Source organism: Galendromus occidentalis, unplaced genomic scaffold (genome assembly GCF_000255335.2).
Source record: "Galendromus occidentalis unplaced genomic scaffold, Mocc_1.1 scf7180000077192, whole genome shotgun sequence".
NCBI classification, from domain to species: domain Eukaryota; kingdom Metazoa; phylum Arthropoda; class Arachnida; order Mesostigmata; family Phytoseiidae; genus Galendromus; species Galendromus occidentalis.
Genome location: NW_003805180.1, coordinates 100,043 through 125,426, shown reverse-complemented (window position 1 = coordinate 125,426; position 25,384 = coordinate 100,043). Strand labels below are relative to the sequence as shown.

The 25,384-nt window shown below is 50.6% G+C and overlaps 6 protein-coding genes across 6 annotated transcripts; 2 read left to right on the top strand and 4 right to left on the bottom strand.

Moving 5' to 3' along the window:
- Positions 1-2,795: 2,795 nt before the first annotated feature.
- Positions 2,796-5,336, bottom strand: LOC100909115 (glutathione peroxidase). The gene is made up of 6 exons (XM_003741738.2): positions 5,189-5,336; positions 4,413-4,502; positions 3,722-3,933; positions 3,482-3,622; positions 3,256-3,389; positions 2,796-3,090 (listed from the first exon to the last, which is right to left on the bottom strand). Exons 2-6 carry the CDS (start codon positions 4,492-4,494, stop codon positions 3,027-3,029), a joined length of 633 nt encoding a protein of 210 aa, XP_003741786.2. The 5' UTR covers positions 4,495-4,502; positions 5,189-5,336; the 3' UTR covers positions 2,796-3,026.
- A 2,835-nt stretch (positions 5,337-8,171) lies between these two features.
- On the bottom strand, positions 8,172-13,077 carry LOC100899461 (methyltransferase-like protein 17, mitochondrial). Its single transcript, XM_018638896.1, has 3 exons — positions 12,841-13,077; positions 9,976-10,169; positions 8,172-9,335 (listed from the first exon to the last, which is right to left on the bottom strand). The coding sequence occupies exons 1-3, from the start codon at positions 12,989-12,991 to the stop codon at positions 8,358-8,360; spliced, it is 1,323 nt and encodes a 440-aa protein (XP_018494412.1). The 5' UTR covers positions 12,992-13,077; the 3' UTR covers positions 8,172-8,357.
- A 442-nt stretch (positions 13,078-13,519) lies between these two features.
- LOC100899319 (ATP-dependent RNA helicase DDX55) lies at positions 13,520-15,341 on the top strand. The gene is made up of 2 exons (XM_003741754.3): positions 13,520-13,555; positions 13,613-15,341. Exons 1-2 carry the CDS (start codon positions 13,520-13,522, stop codon positions 15,272-15,274), a joined length of 1,698 nt encoding a protein of 565 aa, XP_003741802.1. The 3' UTR covers positions 15,275-15,341.
- Positions 15,342-15,549: 208 nt separating this feature from the next.
- LOC100908970 (peroxisome biogenesis factor 10) lies at positions 15,550-16,542 on the bottom strand. Its single transcript, XM_003741737.2, has one exon. The coding sequence runs from the start codon at positions 16,305-16,307 to the stop codon at positions 15,558-15,560; it is 750 nt and encodes a 249-aa protein (XP_003741785.2). The 5' UTR covers positions 16,308-16,542; the 3' UTR covers positions 15,550-15,557.
- A 494-nt stretch (positions 16,543-17,036) lies between these two features.
- Positions 17,037-19,365, top strand: HisRS (histidine--tRNA ligase). Its single transcript, XM_003741736.2, has 4 exons — positions 17,037-17,046; positions 17,405-17,619; positions 17,787-17,989; positions 18,145-19,365. Exons 2-4 carry the CDS (start codon positions 17,407-17,409, stop codon positions 19,262-19,264), a joined length of 1,536 nt encoding a protein of 511 aa, XP_003741784.1. The 5' UTR covers positions 17,037-17,046; positions 17,405-17,406; the 3' UTR covers positions 19,265-19,365.
- A 3,227-nt stretch (positions 19,366-22,592) lies between these two features.
- On the bottom strand, positions 22,593-23,815 carry LOC100899176 (pancreatic triacylglycerol lipase). Its single transcript, XM_018638891.2, has 4 exons — positions 23,783-23,815; positions 23,313-23,574; positions 23,001-23,201; positions 22,593-22,888 (listed from the first exon to the last, which is right to left on the bottom strand). Exons 1-4 carry the CDS (start codon positions 23,813-23,815, stop codon positions 22,593-22,595), a joined length of 792 nt encoding a protein of 263 aa, XP_018494407.2.
- Positions 23,816-25,384: the final 1,569 nt, after the last annotated feature.

Below are 25,384 nucleotides of genomic sequence, written 5' to 3'. Positions count from 1 at the left end.
GTTGCTAGCGGCGCTGACACCGACTCGGCACTTCTGATTTCAATTTTTCCCCCTCTGAGAAAGATGGTTGAGGTCTGAAATTAATTTTCCAGGAGTTCGCGCTGAGCGGAGGTACAAGAATCGGAGGAAGGGAAACGCTGTCTGTCCTGTATTCAAGGACTGATCGGCGCTTCGTCTATCGAGCAGACGGAGAGCCCTCAGGGCTAGGGTATTCAGGTTCAACAGGCGGGTTCGCGGGGAATCGTCGTTTCTTCTTTCCTCCAAGCCTCATACCCGAAACCACGCAGAAGTCACGGGCGCTTCTCCTTTCCCCATTTCCGTGTTCTACTGCTCTTTTCTAGTGGGCTGATCGAATTTCGCTCGACGCATACCTCCCAATCATAGAGTTGCCCGAGGCGGTTATCCGACATGCGCGCCGACTGACAGAAACAGGGACATATGCAGGTACGCGCGGAGACCGTGAAGCGCATGGAGAAACCCGTGCCTTCGGATCCCATTGATGAACCGGGAAATGGCGCCACGATCCGCGATATACCTTGAATCGAATCGAACTTCAATGGTCGGAAGATTTTACCTTTCCGTTCCTGGCATTGGGGGCTTGCGAACGCATGACTTTGCGTTGAATCATGAACGTCTAGATGTGGATGTTCAATGGATCTGGTGCTCAGCCGACGATAAGCTGTGCGATGCGTGGTCCCGGGTATCTTCGGATTTGGAGAATGGAGTTGTTCCCTGACTGAGTTCACCGAGTTCGAAGAGCATGACGTCTCTCCCAAATGAACAGTATTCTTCTCCATGGGGCTCCATGAGGCCCTCCAGCACACAATTCTCCGACTGACCGACCTCGATACCATGGGAAGTTAAATTCGCGGATTCGACGTCGGGAGCGAAGGCTTGAGCTCCACTGAGCGAAGGGTCAATCGCTACGACGACAGAGTAGACGAGACAGTTGATGACGTCTGCGTCTGCTTATCGAGCTGCGGCTCCTATTGGAGATTGTACTGGTATTATACTTATACCTGTTGTTATCTCATACCGCGAACCAGCTCCTCTCTCTGCTCGCTCACGGAGTTCAAGAAAATCCCGGAGAGGTTTGGTTGAAAGCAGCAAGTTTATATTTCGCGAAGGTGAGCCTCTGGAAATTCGCTTCAGTGGACCCGCACCTGAAAATTTCGTGCACTCAACTATTTGAAGCAGCATGTCGTCGACATGGCATTCATCTGACAATTCATTTCTCTCAGGACGCCGAGTCTCCGTCTTTTTTGTGACTTTCTGAGCTTGGCTGAGGTGGTAGCGAGTCTGTCACCCCTCCCGGAAATGTCGTTCCCGGTGGAAAGCATTTACATAAAACCATCCACGGAACGAGAGCCACGAAGATCTTTCCGATCCCAACCCTATCACATACCGGACGCTCCAGCGAAGAGGAACCCCGCTTTCGACCGGAGTCCGAATCCATTATGAGCCGCCTGAGGAGCTCTTCTTGCCGGGGTTCCTGTGTATCTTCAAAATATATGACATCAGTCTCAACTCTCTCTGGAAGTAAACTTCACCACCAAAGCTAGCCCACGATCGTTGGATATCTATGTAGGTAGATGTGGGTGCTTGCCCATGGAGCGCCGACTCGCAACCCCGGTCACTGAGAGCTCAGAAATTCCGGACGGTCGATGCCTTGACGACGGATCAGGTGAGGGATGTTGGATATGAGAAGCGTACACTTGCGAGAAGAGTCGGGTTGGGTAGTCCACTCACTCAGCTTGTGAAGGAATGACAGGATCGCGAAGGAAGCCGCAACAGGATGAGCTCGGAGCCGATAGAGACCTGCGAAATGGCCAGCAATTGTTTCATGAGAGATTTTTTGGAAACTCTCGGGGCTCGATACCTGCTCTCCACTCCCGAGCGGGCGTCTACGGACAGATCTCCGCCCTGCCTCTGCTTGAGCAATTTTCTCATGCCACTTCCCCAGTTCCTGGGGAGGTACTGCATGCGAGATTCTCCATCCATGGAGGAAGTGGCGATCTGTTATCATTTCCCCAATATCCGCGCGGTAGAGTCTCGGACCGTGCATTCGGAGAGGAGGAATCTCATGAATCGAATAGGACCTTGTAGCTTGGAGGATGGGGGATGAAGTTGATGGGTTTGAGTTTTCCGCGAAAGGTTCAGCACGCGGAGGGAGGTTTCGTCGAATCGAGAGGGACCCAGAACATTAAATCGATGTAAAATCCTCGACCGAGGCGCTCCCGTGGAATCCGACAGGTGTATGTCACTGTCTCAAAGCTTGTTCACGGATCACATTTGTCGTCTCGATCGACATTCATACACAACCATCATCCTAGAAATGCAAAAAACCTAGCACTCTTTCTGCAACGCAAATGATCCCGCACAACTCGCTCGATTCCGCGGGGGCCATGCGTGAGATGATCGAGTTGGCCACGACACACGGTAGGTGAGGATCGAATAGGGTTTCTCTACATGAAGAATTTCGCCCCGGCGCTTGCGGAATTCAAGAATCAAAAGTCTGGCAGGGGGAATCATGAGTCGCGGACTGGAAACTCGGCCGACTCGATTGCCCGCTCCAGTGAGTTACGAACATCCCCTGGATGCTCCCGGACCCGGCGTTCCGGGAAGGAGAATACGTACGCTAGTTTTGCGTGACGAGAATACGCGATCAGTCCCGCAGGTCACGGCGGATACTGTGCCAGACGTGATTCCTAAATATTTGAGTCAGTCGAGCGAATGCTCCCTGTCGGGCACGAAACTCGACGCTCTCTTAGACTTGAATTGAGAAAGAGCAGCGCTTATTCGATTAGATTGTCATATACAAAGCATGTTTATTCAAAGCGATTCGTGGCAGTCGCTACGCCGATGATCTCGATGGCACCCTGGACCCTGAATGCGCAAAGAGTCCGAGTACCGAAATCGAGAAACCGGGCATCCAAACGTTTCCCTTGGGTCACAATTTATGAAACGCTTTTCATTCACACGAAGCCAGTCATCACAGTCAGGAAACGAGAATACATTCCTTTAGCTTATGCTTTCAAAGCCGCTTCGACATCCGGTAGAAGCTCTGAAGGATCGACGGACGCATGATACCTGTTCGAGAGCAAACAATCACAGCTTGAGATCTCCTGAACTGACTCGGGGACTTGTCGAGGGGAGAGGTCCGAGACGTCTTGTACGTTTGAGGGAAGCCTATATCGTCACTCAGAAGGGGCCTATGTATATTCAGATTCGCAACGTCTAGTAAAAGAAACAAACCTCTTGATTGGTTTTCCGTTCCGCCCGACTAAGATCTTCTCGAAATTCCACCGAATATCCGACGAATGGAAGGTGTCGTAGTTCAAGCGATGCTTTTTGCTGAAGCCTTTCTGAGGGGATTCTGGACAGGCTGTCTGTGGAAGCGCGGATCCAGTTTTAGAAATTTTCTGACAAAACTCAAAGTTTCCTATTACTGACTCGCCCTCAAAAATAACGAAAAGCTCACTTTGAGGTATTGATACAGCTCATGTCCAGTGTCGCCGTTCACGTCGACTTTCGTGGTCATCGGGAACGACGGCTTGAAACCGTTCCCGGGACGTACGAATTCTAGTCCATTTAGAATTTCATGTTTATTACCAGGTTCTTGCTGCAGAGAGAGAAGAGAGACTGTTGTTCCTGCGTATCTCATGGTTTCTATCATGGGGTAAGAAGTCTGCATGCCCGAGCTCCTCGGTTTGATACTCACGAGACCAAACTGATTACTGGGGATAGCTAAGAGAGAAAAGTTCTGGGAAACATAGTTCTGATGGAGCGCATTCAAGGCAGGGTATTGATAGGTGTACCCTCAGTAAGTCGCCACATTGACAACGAGGACGACTTTGTTCCGGAAGGAGGCGAGATTGATTGTTTCTTCGCCGAGGACATCCTGGAGTTTGTATTCATATATGTTGCCGTCCACTGGAAGAAAATGTCGAGTGTCGTACTGTTTCCGAGCGGTCTAGCAGCCAGAAGAATCAGAAGATTTTCTCTGAGGGAGATTTCTACACTGCCTGAATGAATTGGAAGACAGGCAGATCTTTCCACTTTTTCTCGGAGCGACCAGGCACTGAACGTCGAGTGATGCCAAAAGAATCGATCACGAGAGAGAGAGAAAGAAGACGTATGAACGTCTAGGCTCTAGACGGTTCCAGGATAGATATTGTTCCGAAAGAACAGATAGTCTATCCGTCAAAGGGAATGCCTCTTTCTAGACGAGACATTTACGTATGCGCGTATCTCATGCCCGCTCTACAGAGAAAGCAAGGACGACCGAGAGAGTGATATGACGGCAAGATATCGCACAATCGATGCAGAAGGGTGAACGCCAATTTTGTGCGCTCACGATAGCGATGTGTTCACAGGGGAAATTTCGAGTATTCCTCGGACGAGTTGCTTACCTGGCACACAATTCGTTGCAGCGGATCGGTTATAGGAAGCGTTGGCGAATGCCGCACTCAGCAACAGGAGTAAGGGCTTCATTGTCGCCGCTGGAAGTTTCGTGAAATGGTTCCTAAGTCCACAGTATTCGTGGTATGCCTATTCCTCACTCAGACAAGAGACCCTCGCTTCGATTTCGATCCAAGTCCGATTGAGGAAAATATTATTGAGTCGTTGCGTTCGCTGCCTCATCCGTGGGAGGCAAGATGGGGATTCCCGTCCTGATATCCGCTGATCAGGATTCGACAAACTCAGGAACAATCATTGATAGCATTCTGGCCGAGAAACTCGATTACGTTGTATATCTTGAACCGACAGTGGAACTCGAGAGGAATGCTCAAGGACGTGAACTCATTCGTAACTGGGTCGTTCTTCTGGACCGGTAGTGAATCAAAATTACATCATACAGTATCGGGTGTATCCTAACAACGCAAAAAAAGTTCGCTGGTTTGTCGTCGTCCGCGCCGCCAGAAACGTTTGGAAAAAAACTGCTACGGGAGTCGTCAGACCTGTCGACCATCCCCTTCTCCTCCGATTCTTCAATCGAAATGGAATACGTTCTTCGCCATAGTAAAGTTTGTCGGGAACAATCTGCCATCGGGATCCCGGATAAAATACTGCAGACCTGAATGAGATCGTTGAAGGATCTCGAAGGAACACAAATCTCACGTCTCTGATTGAGTATCTCGAATAGAGACCTAACATCGCAGAACGTCGGACCATACACGGCACTCACCTTGAGAACTGCGCGAACGATTCGACGTTGACGGAGGCAAACGCGCTTTTAAGAAGAGAAAGACCAAAAAACCCTCACCAGCGTACCGTCGCCGAAGCCGAGGGCAGGTATCGCAGGCCAACGCCACTGCTCTGCAGTCTCTCACCTGGGACACATTCGAGATGAGCGTGCACGTGCTGCCGCTCCTTCGGAATTTCGCCGTTATTGTATCCGACGTACGAATCGGGTGCCAGATTGAACTAGCTGATTGATGGCTCTTTCCGATCAGATCTCTTCTGTATTACATGAATGAATGGCCCGAGCGTCAGGTAGTGTGCCGTGGCAGGGAGATCAAGTAGTGGGCCCAGATACGTTTTGCCTACTATACATTCCCGTACAAGCCTCCGAGTGAAACCGGGAAGAAAAAACTGTAACTCCGGAGCTCTATGAAGCCCGTAAAGGTCACTCGATGTCCTCGGTATCCTGTTGATGATAATCCGGAGCCTCTGATCCAGTCTGTCTGATTTTAGGTCTCTATTCTCGATTGACCGACTGGATGAGAGAAACTTCAATTATGGCCCTTCGGACCCTCGATCTGATCGGCTGAAGATTCACATCGGATCACTGTGTGCCAGTGGGGGGAATGTTTTTGAAGTTGATTTGAATAAGGTCGGGATGACACCTTCAGATGGAGAGCGAATCATTGGATTGAAAATATATCATTGTCTCTTTATTGTTTCTTTTCCAAGGCTTGTCCGCATCCATTCTGTCTGGTGGCCATTCAGGTGGGAATGTTTCACTTTCTTCCATCGGAAATACTGTCAACAAAACATAGACCAAAGCTGGCTGGCCCGTGAGGCGAACGAATACATTCCGCTCATCCGAGCATTTCAATAATGCTATTCATCGACCTATACCATGCTACAGCTTCCTAATATAAGGTATGCGTATTCGATTCAGCTCATCGAATTCGTGGTGATGACCACCTGCTCGAGAAACCAGGACCCATTGGTCAAACAGTATTTGTACCAAATATTGAGATTAACAATCGAGGTACGCTCACAAAAATTCACGTCACAAACGGCGTCGACTCAACAATAGCAGCGGACGTTCGTGATCAGAAATAAATAACGCGGTAAATCATGCCGGTCCTGATCCATCTAGTTATAGGTACACGTGATGAATATATATGTAATCCTTATCTCTGCCGATTAGCCGGTCAGATCTGAGGTTGACGTTTCTAGGCTTTGCGACTAGGCAACTCTTGATTAGATTGGGTTGGGTCGGTGGAGGCGGCGTTCACGTAGTTCAGTTTATGGTGAACGAAGGGTGGACCGCAACGTAATTCGTATTCTGAATGGTTGCTGCGGCCGCGGCTGCTCAATCTTCCCCGATTATAAATCTTTGGCTTGATCTGGAGTTCCGAGCGCTGCTCCCTCTTGTTCTTGACTAAATATCAGCTATTGCACCCTCAGCGTGTTTCAATAGCGTGTGCATTTGTCCTCTATGCATGGTGATGAGATGAGAAACACTCTCTTTATATAACTCTCTGTCGTTCCTCGAACCGACTCCCTCCGACGTCAGTTGGAATTGCTCGACCGGACGGAAAATCCTCCGACGAGTCCAGGCGTAGGAAAAATGATCGTCGTGCTAGCACAAACTCGATAATGTAGAGGTCACTCCTTAAATATACTCATATGTATATATATGTATATATAAACTCTCTTCTTCATATACTCTTCAAATAGTAAGTACTGAGAAGTACTGTCTGATGGAACGTTTGACGCCGCGAGGGCGAAGGTGGGTTAGATTGCCTAAATCGTTCTCCGAACAACTTAGGGGAGATGCGCGCACGATGAGTGAGTACTTGCAATTGCACAAACCGGAATGGATCTTTGGTAGGGTCGCGGAGGGGGAGACGACCGATCGCGATCGAGCCCCCCGAACATGCATCGGGCCTCCGCATGCCTGTCCGCTAGTGCTGTCTGACTAGAATGTCATTCTCTCGGCCGTACACACAGCGTTCGCATGCAGTTTGACTACGTGCCGCTTGAGGTTCTCTAATTGAGTGGCACTATACGAACAGTATCCACAGGGATAGGGTCTCTGTCCCGTGTGCACCCTGGTATGTCGTTTGAGGTTACCCTGGTACGGAGTTTGGTAGTTGCATTGGTTGCACTGGAAGAGGGCTGAAAAGCAATCACACGAGACCTTTAGAAAGTTCAAACACTACATTCGCTGCGACCGCAGATTCCATCGCCTGCATCCGGTCAGACGGAGAAAGGCGAAGCTTTATTACGCGAGTGAGTCCACATACACGCACATCAGCGAAGAGACGAACGGAAGGGGGGAAGAGGAATCAGGTTGTTCCCTGCGACCTTTCCCGGATTTCAGTGGACCTGAGGGATCGTGGATCGCGATTTCGCTCGAGCGACCGAAGTCTCGGGGAGGTTCTCGCAAGATATCGAGACTTTCATGGGGCAGAAATTCTAATGAGTTCAGGTAGGGGTAGCTGGCTCCTCCAAACGAGCACGTCGTCCAGGGGAACTTCTTCACCAAGATCCCTGGATTTTCTTCGAAGTTCTCGGCGCATCCCTCCAAAATTGGAATTTCGGATGCTCTTCGAGAGCTCACGCGCTTCACAGATCCCCAAGATCCCATAGAAACAGGTAACAGGTCTCAGAGACGACCCAAAACCGGAGAAAGGGAAAGAGAAAGAGTGCTTCAAAAACAAAGTGCCGAAGACTTGGGCGAATTCAATTTCGAAGATTGTGTGCGGAGTACATCTCTGAAAGAAAAATGTGTGTTAGTTACGGTTCATTCGCATACCGGGCATTCCACAAACATAATCATCATCCAGAGGTACATTCAAACTCTCGTTATACATACCGAAATTCGTGCATTCCATAAACGCCCAGAGCACATCGAACACAGGCACACATTCCACAGGACGACGAGCATCTACACTCGGGTGAGCGGGAAAAAATGAGAAGAGAGATTTCCTGACACAGTCAAGGTGTCGATACATCACTCAAGATTTTATTTATATACAACGTTCCGCTTCCGGCGAGGCGGCGATGAGAAAAGATGAGAACAATCGAACCGATGCTTCCCAAGGGCTACGGAGCCAAGAATAATTTACAGGAGTTCTACTCTTGAATAATTATCAATCCGCGAAATTCCTCTCGTTTTACGGGGTGTCAGCCGGACTTCTCGTTTTCGTTCTCGCCGATGGAATATCTTCATGCGGGAACAAGTCCCCCCATTCCGCTCGTCTCGCGGCGCTGTAGACTTCTTTATCGTGTTTGCGTTTCGTGAAGATTTTCTCTTCGACTTGACCCTTTGACGTACACAGCCGACACGTGACGTGTCTGGTCCTCGGTAAGACGTTTTCGATTATTCGCGCCGCAGGTTCGCATTTGGGGCGAACTTTGCTCAATACGACATACGAGTATGAACACCGACCCACATGGCTGCTCTCGAACGAGGCATACTTCACGGGGAACGAGCATGGCAACTTGCTCATTTCCGAGTGGGAACGCTGGCAGGGCAAATTGTGCGTACAGGGCGCCAAGACATAAGAACGAGCTTGATTGGCGTGATTCGAGATCTCCAGGATGAACTTCCTCGCTTCGCTCACCAGCTTGAAGCCCGTGTGGTTTCCGTTTTCGAGGATTATAAGATGGCGTTGAGTTTTCTCCCAGAGGGTTTCGATTGTGGCAAGTCTCTCCCGCTGGTTCGGGAGCTCTAGCAGGGAGAACGCCGAAACCGCTACGTCGTACTTCGTATTTACACTGGCAGGCAGTTTGGCACGTTGTGCGTAAACTTCAAAAGATACCGAACCATGGGGATCTCCACCTGCGACTAACTGTCTCGCAAGATCGCGCATGGGTCTCTGGATATCGACACTGAGATACTCGTTGAAGGAGGCGTTGTACAGATCTCTCATCACCCACCATACGGTCCCGATACCGGAGCCGAAATCAAGGCAGGTCTGTGGTGCGAACAACGGATCGATGATGCATATTTCTCGGAAAACATTCCGGAGAGCTGCGAATTCATAAGGGAAACGACCCAGCAAATAACATAAACTTCCGTAGTCATCGTAGTTGACCGGTGTCCAGTGATATGTGGTCTTCCGCAGTTTATTCACAATGGCCTCCTTAATCTGCAAGAATTCATTGATCGCTTCGATTAGTATTTCTCTCTCGTTGCGTAATGCTTTCAGGGATCTCGGGGTGACCTGTCTCTGCTGATGCTATACTCGGGCGTTCCGTGCCCGGATCCCGGCGGAACGAATGATATACACACATCGAGTCGATGGGCACAGCTGGCCCACGGATTTCACCGAAATCGTCTTGAACAGCTCAGAGAGTAGGCCTCGTAACCAAGACAACTGTAGGTCTGTGAACCGACGTCGATGTTGCGTGATCCCTCAACAGGGATCCACGGCGCTATAGATCACTTCCGACGTCAGAGACAGAATCGGGGAATGGATGAATACGCCTCAATCAAAGTCCCGTGAGAAGATCACCGACACATACGACACGGAAGTCCGTGCCGAGTCTTACGGGAGTCCGGCAATATTCCGCCTCGTGGCCCCTGAATTTTATGGAATACCCTCTTCCCGAACGGCTCATGCCAGACCACTCATGACCATCCCGGTCTCTCTTCAATGTCGAATTTTCCCTCGCGAAGCGAGTCAATATGACATCCGATTCGAACGTCGTTCCACTAAGGCCTCCTTCTGACAAATTCCGCTGTCGCGTTCCTCCTGGGTGCCACGCTCGTTCCGCTAAGATTCTCACCTGCGGTTCGACTAATTCCCGCTGCTCACTGTCGAGTCGCGACAGTCGATCGCCGAACATTTGCCATTGCAAATTGCCCGCCCGCTCCTGAATTTCGCGGGTTTCGATTGGCTCACGTCTCGACCAAAGTTGTCGATGAAGTAATTGTCCATCGGCCTGTAGTTTATCCAAATCGCGGTCAGCGAGAACATTCTCTGTGAACAAAGGGAATCGGTTACAGCCGACCGGAGACACTAGTGGATTATGATCTGCGATGATTCTTCCAGAGGAATATTGAACCTGAGCATTCCTCCGGAGACCAGAGAGCACAGGATAACTTGTAGATATCATATCTAAATATCTCAGGTCTAAGGAAGACTTCTCCGAGGAACTTTTTTTCCCGAATTCCCATGCTCTGCGCGCCGACTATTGAATCCTTCAACTTAGCATGAGTTTCCTACCCACGAGCCGTCGCGCGTCGGCCGTAGATTTCGATGTTTTCTCATCCTATGGAATGAGACGACGTTCTTTTCCTACGCTGTACCGTCATACTTCCGAGGAACCGCCCGGAGGTGCGGCATATGTGTGATGATAACAGATTCAAGGAGTCTTCGGCCGATATTTAGTAAATACTTGTCTAGCTGAATCCGACTTGGAACTTGCTCGAATTTGGAGAACTGAGTGATTATTGGCCGACCGGTGACGCAACAGACAATGGTTGGTCAAATGTCAACGACTTGTAAGGCAATCGCGCCGAGCAACGGAACGCAGAGGAAGCTCGATAGAACTCAAGCGACATCAAAATGTCGAGCTCAACAAAAGTTCCATCGCCTATCCGAGAGATCTTCGAGAGGATCCCTGTGCGCTGTCGGAGACCGGATGTCGAGGCTAACTTCGAAACAATTCCCCATTTTCCACTCCGTCTCCCGCTACGAGTTTGAATGAGAAACCAACTCAGAGTCGTGTGGCGGCTGGGGGAAAATCGGCCGACGAGGAGCACGTCATGGGCTCGTTGCTCCGGAGGGAGTCGCTAACATATTAGGAACTCATCATATTTTCTTCCCGGGTGGACATTATCCAGCCGCCGCGGGATTCCGCGCCGCATCTATCGATGCGGAGAATCCTCTCCTACAAAAAGGGGCAGATCAGAGGATCACCCTGGGCAGGGATGGCGGCTCCGTTGCATAGAAATCAGAATATCGTCCTAACCCACAGGTGTCATGAGCCTACAAGGAATTCAATAATCCCGGGAATCTTTTTTTTTGTGGATTACGACATTGATGGAAAATCGGGCGGGTGAGTGACTCGAACGCCGGCAGTCTGACTGGAGCGGACGCAAGCTGAGAGCGTAACGCCGCGAAACAAACGCCGAGCTGAGGAGAACAATACATATATTTGTCAAAATGGGTCAACGTCAGGGTAGGTTCGTGTTGGTGCGCCTGCAACCGTAAGTTCCGTGGCGTGCCATGTAGACAACATGGGCCGCTACCGCTCAGAGAAGCAGCCAGTGAGCCACAGCATCACGGATCACGCGATCAGAAGAGCCAGCTAGCCTGCCCGCCCGCCTGCCTGCCTACCTGGCTGCCTGACTGCGTTCCTACCGACCAACAACCAGCCCGGCAGCCTCTCGGGCTGCCATCCAGCCAGAAGTCTTGTTACCACCGCCTACCATGTCGTGGCAGCTCCGGTTATCTACTGCCGCGCTGCCTTTGATGATTCAGCCTGAAGAATGGGACTTCTTAATCCAGCGTTGATACAGTCAACGTTTGCCCCAAGCTTCGACTCGATCCCAACTCAATCCAATCACAACGAGACAGAATTAAGTCCGCGGACGCGACGAAAAAAAAACAGCTCAACTCGATTTCCGAACGAGAAGAAACGACTTTGATACGCGACCGCTCTCGACCACAGGTGGTGGCCTAGCCACAATGGCCTCAACGTCTGTGGAGTTCGGGCTGCTAAGGGAAGAGCGAAAAATGAAATGATCGTATACAGGTGTTCGTCGGGAGCGACCTCCGGCGAACTTCAGCGCCTGTCCGAGACGAAGAATTGAACCTATTCAGTGTCGTTACTCGCGGCGGCAATTCAACCGCGTCAAAATCGAAACGATCCACGGAGCTCCTCTCGACTCGAATAATTCGAGTCGGACAGATATCTCGAATTCTGGAGACGTCAATCGAGATGATTTGGAAAAGCTGCGATATCTCGCTCTGCGCGGAATCGCATAATTAACGCATCCGGAGTGCAAGCGTAGATATAGAGTTGCGTATTCGACTACGAGAAGCCAAGAAACTACGAACATATCGGAACGCTGCTCCGGACCCAACATTCTGGCAGCTCGTGACGGTCGGAATATAAATTCGGGTGATCAATAGGAGTGATGTGGACGACTGATTCAATGTTGGCGTCGGAGAAGTTTCACATGACCGATCGCCGCGCTGTTTTTCGCCGCCCAGAATAATTATCGGAATTGGGAAATTACGTTTCCAATCTCAATCGTGAGTAACGACAGTTATGAGCGGAGGATATAACATACAGGTCTCGAAATTCACTTGAATCGAGCGTGTAGGTGCTCCGTCGGTCGAGGCCAACTTTTACTCGGAGGACTGGCAGATGTTCACCGAAGACTCACAGACAGCACCACGAAGAAACGTCCAATCGAATTCCGGAGAATGTCACAAACTAAACGCTGGTTGGGATACGACACAGAACGTGGCGCAGAGACCGGGAAAGCACTCTTCACTATGGATCTAGGAGGATCTAGCGGCAAGTCACTGCCAGCAACGTTCTCTTCAGAGTAGAGAGGAGGTTGCTGGCCGAGCCTGCGAAGCATAATCTTCTGACACAGCTGGTGTCGCATGACGTTGATCTCTCCGTGAAACTCACCTACGGCCTTCACGAGCTCCGGTGGTAACGGCACCAAGCGATTTGCTTTTCTCCGATACTCCGGATTCTGAGGTGCGGGTTCGCTACACAACCCCCGGAAAACCGAGGCTGAAGATCTCCGCAGCAGGATGCGCGAACACAGCGCATACATCGAGCCAGAGATCTGGGGTCTCTGGGGGAAAAGATCGCGGATACTTGATCACGCGCACACTCCTCCTATCGTCAACAGTGTCTTCAGCTGATCACACCCCCATTCCGAAACGACTGGACCGGCTCGACTCATCCGCCCTTTAAGAAATCTTCGTCACTTCCGAACGTGATCCCGCACGAACCGTGACCCGTACCCGGTCGGATTCCCACTGACGTTGAACGGCGGGGGATTCCGCGCATCCGATGCCCACAGGTTTGGCCGTGGGAGCGGAGCAAGAGCTCGATTCACGTTCCGGATTAAACTTCGGAAGAGCATTGTGTTGTTGTTTTGGCAAGCACGTGCGTGCGCTCCCTCCTGCGTATTCGGAGAGTTCTAACGTTCGAAACCCGAGGACCTGTATCTTTCGCGAGTTTCTCTGAAGAATGATGACGCCTCGTCAAATTTAGTGATCAATCGAACTCGCTCTTCCCTAGGACGCCATGGTGAGTTACTCTCATCGATGAGCTCCGTTTTTATCGCCCAATCAGAATGCGCGAATACTCCATGGACCATGACGTCCCAATGGTATGTGTTCCCTGAGGGAAGAAGGGATCTTGACTTTCCTTTCATTTCGCTTTCCAGGCCTCGAGCAGTTGGCAGAACCTTGGGCTATCCGAAGGGACTTTGGACAAAGTCCAGGCTCTCGGATTCGAGTCTCCGACCCCTGTTCAGAGCGCTTGCATTCCGCTTCTGATGAAAAGGAAAGATGTTTCAGCCGAGGCTGCAACGGGGTCTGGCAAGACGCTGGCGTTCACTCTGCCGATTTGCGAAATCTTGACCAGCGACGCGGAGAAGCTCAAACCCCTAGCGGCTCTGATCGTCTCCCCCACCCGAGAATTGGCTCAACAAACCCATCAAGTGATCAAATCCTTGAAGTTCCCTCAGATACGATGTCAGCTCGTGACGGGGGGTCACAGCATTCAGAAGGATGTGGAGAAGTTCGAGAAGATGGGCGGGGCTCACATCGTGGTCGGAACACCGGGACGTTTGGCCGACGTTCTGAGTGCGAGGAACGCTAACAATAATTTGTGTCGCTATTCTCGGAACCTGGAGATACTCATTCTAGACGAAGCGGATCGTCTTCTGGAATTGGGCTTCGATCTGACTTTGGGCAACATCCTGGCCGTTTTACCCAAACAACGTCGAACGGCGCTGTTCTCTGCAACTCAGACTAAACAATTGGACGATCTCAAACGGGCTGGTCTCCGCAACCCCGTCACGGTATCTGTCAAGGAAAAACACAATCTCAAGACACCGATTCAACTGCAGAACTACGTCTGTCAAGTTGAGCCCGAGCAGAAACTGAACACCTTGATCGCGTTTCTCAAGCAGTACAGCGATCTGAAGGTGATGGTGTTCCTGAGCACCTGCGCCGCGGTTCAGTACTTCCACACGGTGATCAAAACCTTGATGCCGAAGCTCACAGTTTTCTGCCTTCACGGCAGAATGCGGAACAAGAGACAGAAGGTTTTCGCGAAATTTTCCGATGTCAGCAAGGGACTACTGTTGTGCACCGACGTGATGGCTCGAGGAGTCGACATTCCGAGAGTCGATTGGGTTATCCAGTACGACCCGCCATTGAGTGGCTCTGTTTTCGTTCATCGTTGCGGTCGAACTGCCAGAATGGGCAATGAGGGATCGGCTCTAGTTTTTCTAATGCCCAACGAAGTCTCTTATGCGAAGTTCTTGACCCTGAATCAGACAATCAAACTGGAGAACGTGGAACCGCCGGAGAATGTGGAGGACTTCACCGACACTATTAGGAGACTCGAAGCCGATAGTGAGACTATTTACATCGAAGCGATGCGAGCATTCGTCTCCTACATCCAGTCGTATCGGAAACACGAATGTAGTCTTCTCTTCCGGATCGAGGAGCTGGAGTTCGGACGGCTCGCCATGGGATACGCGTTGCTGAAAATGCCTTACATGCCGGAGTTGAAGAACAAGAAACTCAGCGGATTCAGACCACCGAATAATATCCGCAGCGAGCACCTGGAAGCTAAGCGCAACGCCAAGGACCTCGAGGGCGGCGGTAAGAAGAGGCGGAAGAAGAAGCGGAAAAACCCAGAAGGACTCCCCCAAGACATGAATCCTTCGGCGAAGCGACGTCTAAAAGCTAAGATACGAGTGGAAAAAGAAATGGATGAACTCTATGAAGACGAGAGACTGATAAAACGTGAGAAGCTCCACAAGATTTCGAAGGAAGAGTTCGAAGAGAGATTCCTCCCGAATGGCACTGTGTAAATAAAAGAAAAAGACAGAGCGAGCAGACTCCTTCAGACAGTTGTCCTTCTCTGAGGAATGTCTCTGTTTTCTCATTTCATCATGACGCTGCCTCCTTCTCATTTCTTAATGTTTCCAGCTTCAAAATACGTCGCATAACAAACTTCCGAAGAACGTTTCGGTTTCCTTTATTATCACAAAGGTCCCAGTTTTTGAGACGGTCTTCTTCTTACAATAAATAATACGTGGAGAACTTTTAGTTATCGGCGACGGGTCACCGTATTTCATCACAAATTGAACATCTCTATCTATTCCAAATCCTAGTCAATTGCTCCGGCTCCACGATTTCTCTACAAGAAGCGCAGGATCTGTTCATATGAGCCCATCTCGCAATACAATCCCAGCAGAATACATGCCCGCATCTCGTTATTGTACAGTTTATCGCGAAGTCATTGCACATGGCGCAGATCAACTGCGATTTGTCACCTTCTTTAGTGAGCTCGCTCCTGATGCTTTTCTTCTCCGCCGCCTTCTGCAGTATTTCCTTGATCATCTTCGCAATGTACATGTACGCAATCGCTTTGAAAATCCAGCTGAGGTGGGACATATCGAGAAAGTTCCTGAACAGAGCGTACCGGCTCCGGGCCAGGCGCCGGCTGATGGATGAGTACTCCCCGAACAGATAGAAATGTATCAAGTGTAATCTCGTCGCGATGGATAGGAGGTCTTGGATGTCTGGGTCACTGACTTTCCAGGGTATGTGCTCCGCCAAGAGCAGCAGCCGTCGGAGGAAGGAAACCGGCGTTCCCTCGGGCGTGCACCTCACGATATGAACGAACTGCTCCCCGAGTGTTTGGAAATCGAACACTGTAGACAGCGCGTAGTACGCCAATGTACATCCACTGGTTATCTTCTGGTGGTAAGGCATGATACTCCGCGGTCCGAATACATTGCTCAGTCCTCCGAGCAGATCCTTGGTGTTGGACGCGATGTGTTGTTGATCTTTTTCAGCAGCTCGGAGGATTTCCGCTTGACCAGCCCAAGTAAGCTTCATCTTGGTTCCAGCGGTGAGCCCACGGGTATTTCGGAATCACAACCACATCCAGTCAAATTCCGGAAGTTCTCCGATCACTCGTTCTTTTCAGTGCACTGACTGAGCTGTAAACAGCCTGAGGTTGGAGGAGTATCAGGAATGGAGCAGCGTCGGAAGGGAGCAACCGGGAATACACTCCTTCGGATCAAAGGAAGATCGCTGGATCGGACGGAGACTTTCGTCCAGAGGACCGAGCTTACTGACTCAGTGTTGTTCTTGAGTGTCGGCTCAAAACAAAACACAAGCGGAAACCCGGAAAGTGAAAGAGCTGGCGATAGTGATCCGTGCGCGTTCTCTTGAAATTCCAAGACAATTGCGAAAGCGCGCTGCGTACGAAGAGGCATCGGAGGTTCCGGGAGTCTCTAGAGCCTCGATTGCCGCGACGATCTCAATTCTCAGGATGCGGGGTCTTCCCGATTGGTAAGTCTTCTCGACCTGCTGTGGGAGAAAGCGCTGTCAACAAAGATCACAGCCATCATCTCTCCATTCGCCGGTCAAGAGACCGCAGCGCCAGAGCGGGCGGAGAACGAACTAGAGTCTAAGACACAAGGTGCTTGTTGGACGAGCAGAAAAAAATAGAACACGTTGTAAGATATAGGGCTAGTTCTGACTTCTGATTGAAGCTCGTTGGCGGAGGGCTCTGAGGAGACAATACAATTCTCTGATTTGAATTGCCATGGCCGGAGGGGACGACGTCAAGGTATGTCAGTCGCTTTGAAGGTTTCCCCGCGAGCATGTATCGAACGGCGGTCCGGAATTAAATTCCCCAAAACGATCTGGGAAATATTTCCAAATCTTGCATGAGAAATTCCTCTTCCAATATAATCCTGCGTTGCGATGCGCCAATCCCCGGAAGCCTCTGTTTAGCTCAGGGGACGGGAAATCTCATTCTCACCGCATGTATTGACCGATCTTCGAAAATCGACCTGCATTCCCCTCGCATGAATACACCAGACCTGAGGCGTCTGAGTTTTTCGGCCCTGTTCAGAGCTTCGGGAGGGTAGTTGTAGTGTGTGGCAGGCGAATTTCTTCTCGGTCGTAAGTTCGGGATTTTTCAGACATGCTAACTTCGTTGGTGAGGGCAAATCTGTCCAAGTCCTCCTTTCGGACTAGAACCGATCTTGGGGTGTGGCGAAGCTCATCGAGAAAACTGTTTGCTATGCAGGAAGTTACCGCTAAGATGCACGACAGCGCCATTAAGGAGCCGAAATCGGGCGATCCCGCGAGAGTAGGGAAAAAGAAAGATGAAAAATTCATGTTGAAAACAGCTAAGGTGAGCAAAATAGAAGTTTTCCTTCAGCCCCGGATGATCTCCTATCTTCCCCGGGCTACAAGCGGGAAATCTCGACCGAAACTCGAGGGAGAAACTCACCTCATGAGCTACTCATGAAAAGATGAGAGATTTCCCCATCTCACCTCGAATTCCCTATCCGCTTCCAGGGTACCCGTGATCAGAACCCCGTGCAGATGGCCTTACGAGAACGCGTTTTCAACGTCATCAAGGAAAGCTTCGCGCGTCACGGAGCCGAACAGATCGACACTCCTGTATTCGAGCTGAAGCAAACTTTGACCGGGAAATATGGAGAGGATTCGAAACTCATATACGATCTCGCAGATCAAGGCGGGGAGATGTTGTCATTGAGGTAAACGTCGACAGAATATTTGAATTAAAAAAATGACCCGATCCTCCCGGAAGTACGGGATTCGCTCCTGAGACGTTCGAAGTCGTTCTCAATGATGATGGTGATACTTCGACCCTCCTTTCCTCGAGAATAAGAGTCGCCGCTATTCCCCCCAGGTACGACCTCACGGTTCCGTTCGCTCGCTACCTCGCGATGAATAAAATCACAAACATCAAGAGATATTCGATCGGCAAAGTCTATCGACGAGACAACCCCGCCATGACCCGAGGACGTTATCGTGAATTTTACCAGTGTGACTTCGATATCGCCGGCCAGTACGATCCCATGCTCCCCGACGCGGAGTGCGTCGTCATCGCTTGCGAAATCCTCAGCAAGCTCAACCTCGGCGAATTCCGAGTGAAAATCAACCATCGCGGAATATTGAATGGAATGTTCAAGGTTTGCGGCGTTCCTGACGAGAAATTCAAAGAGATCTGCTCGGCCGTCGACAAACTCGACAAATCGCCCTGGGAGGAAGTGAAGAAGGAAATGTGTGAAGTCAAAGGTCTGTCCGAGGAGGCGGCGGACAAGATCGAAGCGTTCGTCAAGTTTAATGGAGGCCCGGAGCTCATCGAACAGTTACTGGAACAGGATATCGGCAAGAATGAGAGCGCGAAAAAAGGACTCGACGATCTGAAACTGTTCTACGACTACGCCACTGAATACGGTGTCGAAAAACACATTCTCTTCGACCTCAGTCTCGCTCGAGGGCTCGATTACTACACGGGAATAATCTACGAAGTCCAGCTGGTGGGAGAAGGCGAGGAGGGCGTGGGCTCGATTGCTGCCGGTGGCCGCTACGATGGACTCGTGGGGATTTTCGACGCGAAAAAGCGTTCGACGCCTTGCGTAGGCATCTCATTGGGAGTGGAGAGAATTTTCACGCTCCTAGAAAACCAATTGGCAGAGTCGAAAGCTCAACCTCGTAGTGTCCAGACTGAAGTATTCGTCTGCTCGGTGCAGAAAGATCTCGTCAAGGAACGAATGAGAATCTGTGCGGAGCTGTGGCGGGAAGGACTCAAGGCTGAGCATTCATTTAAAAATAATCCGAAGATTTTGGTTCAATTACAGTACTGTGAAGATAAACAGATTCCTCTTGCTATAGTTTTTGGAGAGAATGAGCTATCACAAGGTGTATTGAAATTAAGAAATGTCGCCACAAGAGAAGAAGTGGTTGTTCCTCGAGCTAATCTGGTGGAAGCGATTCGGGAGCGACTCGCGAACACAACCGTCTGAGATAGATCAATGTACCCGGTGATTTGACTTGGGTGTGATACGTTGAGGGTTCACAAGCTGGAAAGCGGCACTATGGTAAAAATAAAAACCAACATCACCGTGATCCATATCGTATTTTCTCACAGTCTTCCTTTCATCGGAGACACCATTGAATGGCGAATACTTCTCGTAGATCCCCCCCAGGGCGAGGCAACTCCAATTCGCCGTCATGGAGACCGAAAGATTAATCGAGCGGCTCCAAGTAGAGAAGAGGTCTGTAGGGGAGCTCCGGAATATGACAGCATGGATTTCTCCGAGGAATTCCGGAGGATTCGTTATCCCGTGCAGTCCTCGTCAAGAGATTTCGACGCCAGGAAAGAGGAGGATCCCGATTGTGGGGCTCTTGAGGAAATAAGCGAATTATCTGAGAAAGTGCGAGTCGCAGAATGCTCCGGGAGCCATTAAAAGTGATGAGACGTTCGGACTGCATTGAGTGCGGTGCCGAGGCACCGCCCTGGGCATCTTTCAGCCTCGTCGCGCCGACCTGGCGCTGATTTCCACAAGCAGAATACTCTCAGCGTCACTTAACCAGTTTTAACCAGTATGATGTCGTATCGGTGAAATGGTTGGAACGACAACTCTGTTAACGGCATTGACGTGAGCACGCAGTGACACCGGAGAAAAGATTAGTTTTGCTTTGCATATTTCAAAACATCTCTATCACGTAGAGATGTTCGACGCCGAATAGGATTCTAGGTAAAAATACTTCATCTGAGTATCAACACAAGTGCCCTCGATTTGAGCGGCGTGGCGAGCGTGGAAAGTTCGAAAAACGAAACTGACCGCGTGAGCGACCGGATAGTTCCGGGAGACCCGACTTCTACCGAGACGTCCTCCGAAGAATTGCAAGCGAGAACCTGAGTGAGGTTCTGCAACTTCCATCAAGAGATCGGCATGTCGCGTCTCTTCGCCTTGCTCACTGTGGTGGTATCATTGTGCTGTGAAATTCAGTCAAGTGGACTCTTCGGAGACTATCCAAGGAACGATCCATCGATCAAATATAATGATGCCTCCGATGCACCCGCCATAGTCCGTTGGTTGCTGTACCGAAGCTGCTTCTCCGATCCGGATCACCAGCCCAAGATCGTACAGTCCCCAGCGAGACTGATAGAATTCTTCAAAATCTCCAGCGAGTCGAACGCAGCGAAAATACTGCCAACAGTATGGACTCTTCTCGACATGAAGGAGGTTGGATCGGCAGACTTCAGTGTGTGTGGCGAGAATTCCCAAGACCTTCACGCGGAGCTCCTGGGGGCGGAGCATGAAGATGAGTCAGGACTTGAAGCTGATATCGGGACAGAGTCCGAAAACGAGCCCAAGACCAAGTGTATACAAACTGTGAATATTAGTCGCGAGCAGGAAAGGAAACTGCGAGACCTCTTCAATTGCTAAGCCCAAGCGAGTCGACCTCTGATGCCAATACTCGAAGATCCTCAAGCGTTCCCGTGGATAGTATAATTGCAATAAATATCGTCAAGTGTGGATATGACCTTAGTCGGACAGATCTTCCGCCCTGTGCTTTCGTTTGAGTCAAGATCTTCCACTCTGACCTATGCATGAACTTAGGATCCGATTCATTGTCGATACTTTATTCATTCCACCATATTCGCGAGCCATTGGAGCATTATGGAGCTCTGGGACTACCAAAAAAAAATCGGGAGTAGCGACGGTTCACCAGGATTCACGAGAGAACGGTCCCTTCCGGTCGAGCTCTGCCGTAGTGAGCTTCATCTCAGTTCATGCGATGAAAGAGATTTTCATCTCAGGCGGGGCAGAGCCTCGGTACTGACGAGTCGGGAGCCCAACAAAGCGGGAGTTCGCCTTCACTGATCTTGCACTTGAACTTCAGATGCGGGGCGAACTTATCGGAGACGAGAGCCAATCGGCTCACTCCTCTACTGATGTTGACAAGCTTCAGCTGCTGTGGTAAACTTGCGGGAGCATCCAGACACTCCACATCGAAAACCTTACAGACTTTGAATACGACCTCGCTTCTAGCGACGTCGACATTGATCGCAAAATCCAGAGGTTCTCCCTCCATCACGGAGTCCTGGAAAGCGATTCCTCCCGCCGCGCTCTGTGACTGTGTTTCTTCTTCCAAGAAGTCGAAGAACTGCGGTCTGGGAGATTAAGAACGAAGAGTAGCTTTTAAAGGAACCTGTGAATCTGTATGTTCCTGACTAGCGATGATTCCACTCACGTTGTTGTGCAAGGCAGCAGGAGCGTTTTGACGAAAACCGTGGAGCGATTGAAGTCAACTGTCATCATCATTGCAGGAACGGTGAAACACAACACGAGTGTGGCATTGCCCCCGTCCAATTGTTCCACGTGCTCTATCCGAGGGTGGAGCGCGATCACCACGTTCCCTCGGGATGAGAACTGACTTTCAGCTTCGACCAGCGCCGTAAGATTCGTCATCAGAGCATAGTAGCCCCGAACCTTGGGCGGCTGATACTCGTCTTCGAAATGGCTGCACCAATCATCTTTCTCTAATAACCGGAGCGCACGACCCACCCCCGATTTAGCTCCGACCCCCGCATGCCTTCCCTCCAGAACCCCAACCCCTCCCGATAGAACGAAAATGGTTGCAACCATGCAAAGCAATGCAACTGGATCTGCAAATAAACAGCCTGACTCCCTTCCTTTCCTCCTCGTCGGCGCAGCACGTCCGAATTTTCTCGATTTTGTCTTTCGGACCGCAGAGGGTTGTCCTAGAGCTGAAAATCCCAACGTAGGTCCAGGTGCCGCGTGGAGGTCGATGGATGTCTCCTCCGCCTTGTTCAACGATGCCCTATCAGTTGGCTGCGATCTGAAGAAGCTGGACAATGGTTTCCTCGACTTGCTCTTGCGAGCGGGGAGTGCGAACCCTGGCTCGCCGAAAGTTCTCTCGGAAACATCGTCTGTTTCCACGACCACCTCCGGCCGAGCATTCGCCATGTGTGCCAAGACTCCCACTGTCTGTCACCAACGGATTCCGATGAGTCTCGTTGCCGTCCGGCTGCCCATAAAGAAAATTGCTTCGTTCTCCCCCGCAGACAGCATCAACCCGAAAATTCAATGTCTCGGGCATTGTTTTCGGTAGCGAAGAATAGATTATCGAGGATCGAAAGTCGAAAGCATGGCTCGGCGACCTGAGAGCCGACAGCTGCTCTGGCGAAAATTGACCCTCCGTAGGAATGATGCCAACAGCCGCGCCAGAATAACCATACGAGCACTGCCTGCTCGGATGGAAAGAGATTCCCAATGGAGAAATTCGGTCGAGCCTGCGCAATGAAGACCACCTCTCAAGCTATATCCAAAAGTATTGTGCGTGTCCTCGATTATTGCATCTGATGTTGAGCTTATCCATAGCCGTGTCGAAGGTCAGTATATAGCTCGTCCGATTGTATCTTCCATCAGCTTTGTCCTTGGTTTCTCGGATGAAATCGCAAACGTCGGTTGTCCGCTCCGAGCTTATGCCTTTGACGGCGGACTCGACGTCCTCGCAGAACGAACCTTGGAAATCGCAGTTCGAGTTACATCTGGTCACCATGTCCAAGTAGTAGATGTAACCCCGTTGATGCGAGCAGAAGAAGTAATTATTTTCTGGAACAGAAAATCGTCTCAAGTTAACGAGGGACTGGTATATTCATGCGGTTATTTACCCGTCGAACCCGGGTATCGAATTGATGCGCCGGAATCGTCGAGATGAGCTCACTTCTGCACGCCGGCTGATATATGGTGCCGCGGTTGGGGTAGAGGTTCACGTCCGCGAAAGCGGCGTACACGCCCACGGCGCCTTCGAGTACTCTGAGGATATTCGTGGTGGAAGACGTGTGCACGGCTTCCATGAAATGCACATGACGCCTGTCGGGTTCTATCCCTTTCCAGCTGAACAGTGGCGATGCTGCATCCATGGCTGCGGCAATAACAGTTCACTCATGCAGTGCTCGACCTAATCTTTAGTTTCTCATCGGCATTCTCATTTTCCTCGACGGAGAGTCTCCAGCATAGAACAGTTTCAGCTCACCCGTGCCGGCGCCGATTCGGATGTCGAAGCTCTTGAACAGGTGCGACACTGTCTGCCCCATGACCTGCGCGCCCAACGAGTGTCCGAGTACGTGCACCGATTTCTCGGTGATGTTGTACTTTGACATGAGGCGTTGGATGAAAGTGGCCAGGACTCTACCGACCATCAGGGCGTTGTTCGATGCTTGGAAGTAACGGCTGAGGTAGTACCATGCCTGATCGTAGAAGGAACCGTCCCTCCAATCGACGAGTATGATCTTTAACTGCAAATCAGCGCTGCTTCGAAGAGAAATTAACTTCATCCTCCGCTAAGTCGCGATTCGGATAATTTGACCAACAGGCGACAGGATCCTCATCCTTCTCGGCCGTGCATTCGAAGCCAGGGCGGCCTTTGGGTCCGGGAGGGGAACCCGCCGCGACCGGGATCGGGACGCACGGGGTCATGCTGAGGAGAAATCGCTCTGAACTCACGCCAGGGTCCTTCTTCAGAAAAACTCCTTTCATTTGGTCGATCCAAGGTTCCTGGCTGGACTCCGTGTAGCCATGGATGATGAACTTCAGCTTATCGTGGCTTTCGAAGAGCTCGTCGCTGCTGTTCAAGCTAGCATTCCATGCGATCACCCGAAGCGGCTTGTCAATATTTTTCTGGGAAACAGTTGACGCTCGGAGAGGAATTCCGCATGACTCTGGTATTCAGCCACTTCCCCCGAAGATTTCGTCATACGCGGCACTCACCCGATCGTGAACGTAAAAGTTAACGTTGATCTTGAGAGGATCCCATGGCTCGAAACCGTACATTCCAGAGACACAACCAACCGGCATGACGTCTCCATCCTCTGCTACGTACGAAGGACAAGCATTGAAACTCGAAATGAGAAAACTCAGAAGAATCCAGCGGTGCATCGCGGAGCGCGATCTGATCAGGAATTGAGCTCAGCGGAGCTTCTCGACAGTGTTGATCGTCCGTGCCCCCGCCAAGCGATGATGGTACCTGTAACATATTTTTAGTTTTTTATCCCCGATTTCTTCTCAATCACAAATTCCAAACCTGACGAGCAACACCTAAGTCAATCGTTCAGCTATGACATAACTTATGACACTACGAAATTGCAGAGATTGATTCATTCGGCAACTTCTTTTTATTTCCAAATGCTGGAAAGCCACAGCAGGCATCCGGGAGGCCAGATATTGAGTTCTCCACTGCGCCTCCCATCCACCTGACACTCGGTAAAGAACTTTACTGGCTCCGTCGTCCGGATCGCTCCGTGAGGATCTCTCTCGATATTTATCACCCTGTCTATCATCATTAATAATACGAGACACAAGAAATGCCGTGATGACTTCTTGGTATCTATGGTGGTATGTGTCGCTCTGATGCCATCGAGCTGACATCAGAGCTACTAAGGACCTCCTCTTTCGCTAGCTGAAGGTCAGAACGAGCCTCCGGGTTTTTCAGCGAGAGAAAATTTCTCTCTTGGGATCAAGGTCGTTCTGCTCACCGAGCTACCGAAAACGGTATAGAGGAGATGGCACGAACATTCTCACCGATTCCAGCGGAAAGTATTTCCATCACTCCCCAGGTGATTCCGAGAACCGGGGTCGGGACTCCCGCGGCGTGATTGTTATCCGCGCAGCTTCCCCCACGACGGAGAGTAGGTGCGATGCTCGATAACGATCTCGTCGCTGAATCCGAAGGGTTCGTTCCGGAACGGTAAATTCCGAGAGAGACAGCGTTCATGTGGAATCAATGGCAACTCTCCGCCTCAACTCAAGGATATGGCAGTTGGAGAACACATCTGTTCATGCTGGACTCGAAAAGTCGTAATTGCAGTAAACTGTCCCCAACGTCGGTCCATAGACCCTTCCGGAGCAGTAGTTCCATCGCGGAAAAACGTAATTCTCTACTACGCAAAAGCCAAAGTTCCTGCTTCTCGTAGCACTGGCGAGCGAGGCACGGAACGCTGAATGACACGGTGAAATTCGCCTATCGGGACCACTGCGTGATCGGACCCTCCGCTTATTCGGAATGGGATCCGGGTCCCGGATAAGGTTTCCCAGTCGAAATCACTTGGT

Excerpts from the sequence above, each read along its gene's own strand:
- LOC100908970 (XM_003741737.2), bottom strand. The coding sequence starts at position 16,307 with ATGAAGCTTACTTGGGCTGGTCAAGCGGAAATCCTCCGAGCTGCTGAA.
- LOC100899319 (XM_003741754.3), top strand. The coding sequence starts at position 13,520 with ATGCGCGAATACTCCATGGACCATGACGTCCCAATG. Across the intron at positions 13,556-13,612 it reads TGGACCATGACGTCCCAATG|GCCTCGAGCAGTTGGCAGAA; the intron begins GTATGTGTTCCC and ends TTCGCTTTCCAG.
- LOC100899461 (XM_018638896.1), bottom strand. The coding sequence starts at position 12,991 with ATGTATGCGCTGTGTTCGCGCATCCTGCTGCGGAGATCTTCAGCCTCG. Across the intron at positions 10,170-12,840 it reads GGAGCTCGTGAAGGCCGTAG|AGAATGTTCTCGCTGACCGC; the intron begins GTGAGTTTCACG and ends CTTTGTTCACAG. Across the intron at positions 9,336-9,975 it reads GGGAATTAGTCGAACCGCAG|ATTAAGGAGGCCATTGTGAA; the intron begins GTGAGAATCTTA and ends GAATTCTTGCAG.
- LOC100899176 (XM_018638891.2), bottom strand. The coding sequence starts at position 23,815 with ATGAAAGGAGTTTTTCTGAAGAAGGACCCTGGC. Across the intron at positions 23,202-23,312 it reads CCGAATCGGCGCCGGCACGG|CCATGGATGCAGCATCGCCA; the intron begins GTGAGCTGAAAC and ends TTATTGCCGCAG. Across the intron at positions 22,889-23,000 it reads ATATCAGCCGGCGTGCAGAA|AAAATAATTACTTCTTCTGC; the intron begins GTGAGCTCATCT and ends TTTCTGTTCCAG.
- HisRS (XM_003741736.2), top strand. The coding sequence starts at position 17,407 with ATGCTAACTTCGTTGGTGAGGGCAAATCTGTCCAAGTCCTCCTTTCGG. Across the intron at positions 17,620-17,786 it reads TCATGTTGAAAACAGCTAAG|GGTACCCGTGATCAGAACCC; the intron begins GTGAGCAAAATA and ends ATCCGCTTCCAG. Across the intron at positions 17,990-18,144 it reads GGGGAGATGTTGTCATTGAG|GTACGACCTCACGGTTCCGT; the intron begins GTAAACGTCGAC and ends TATTCCCCCCAG.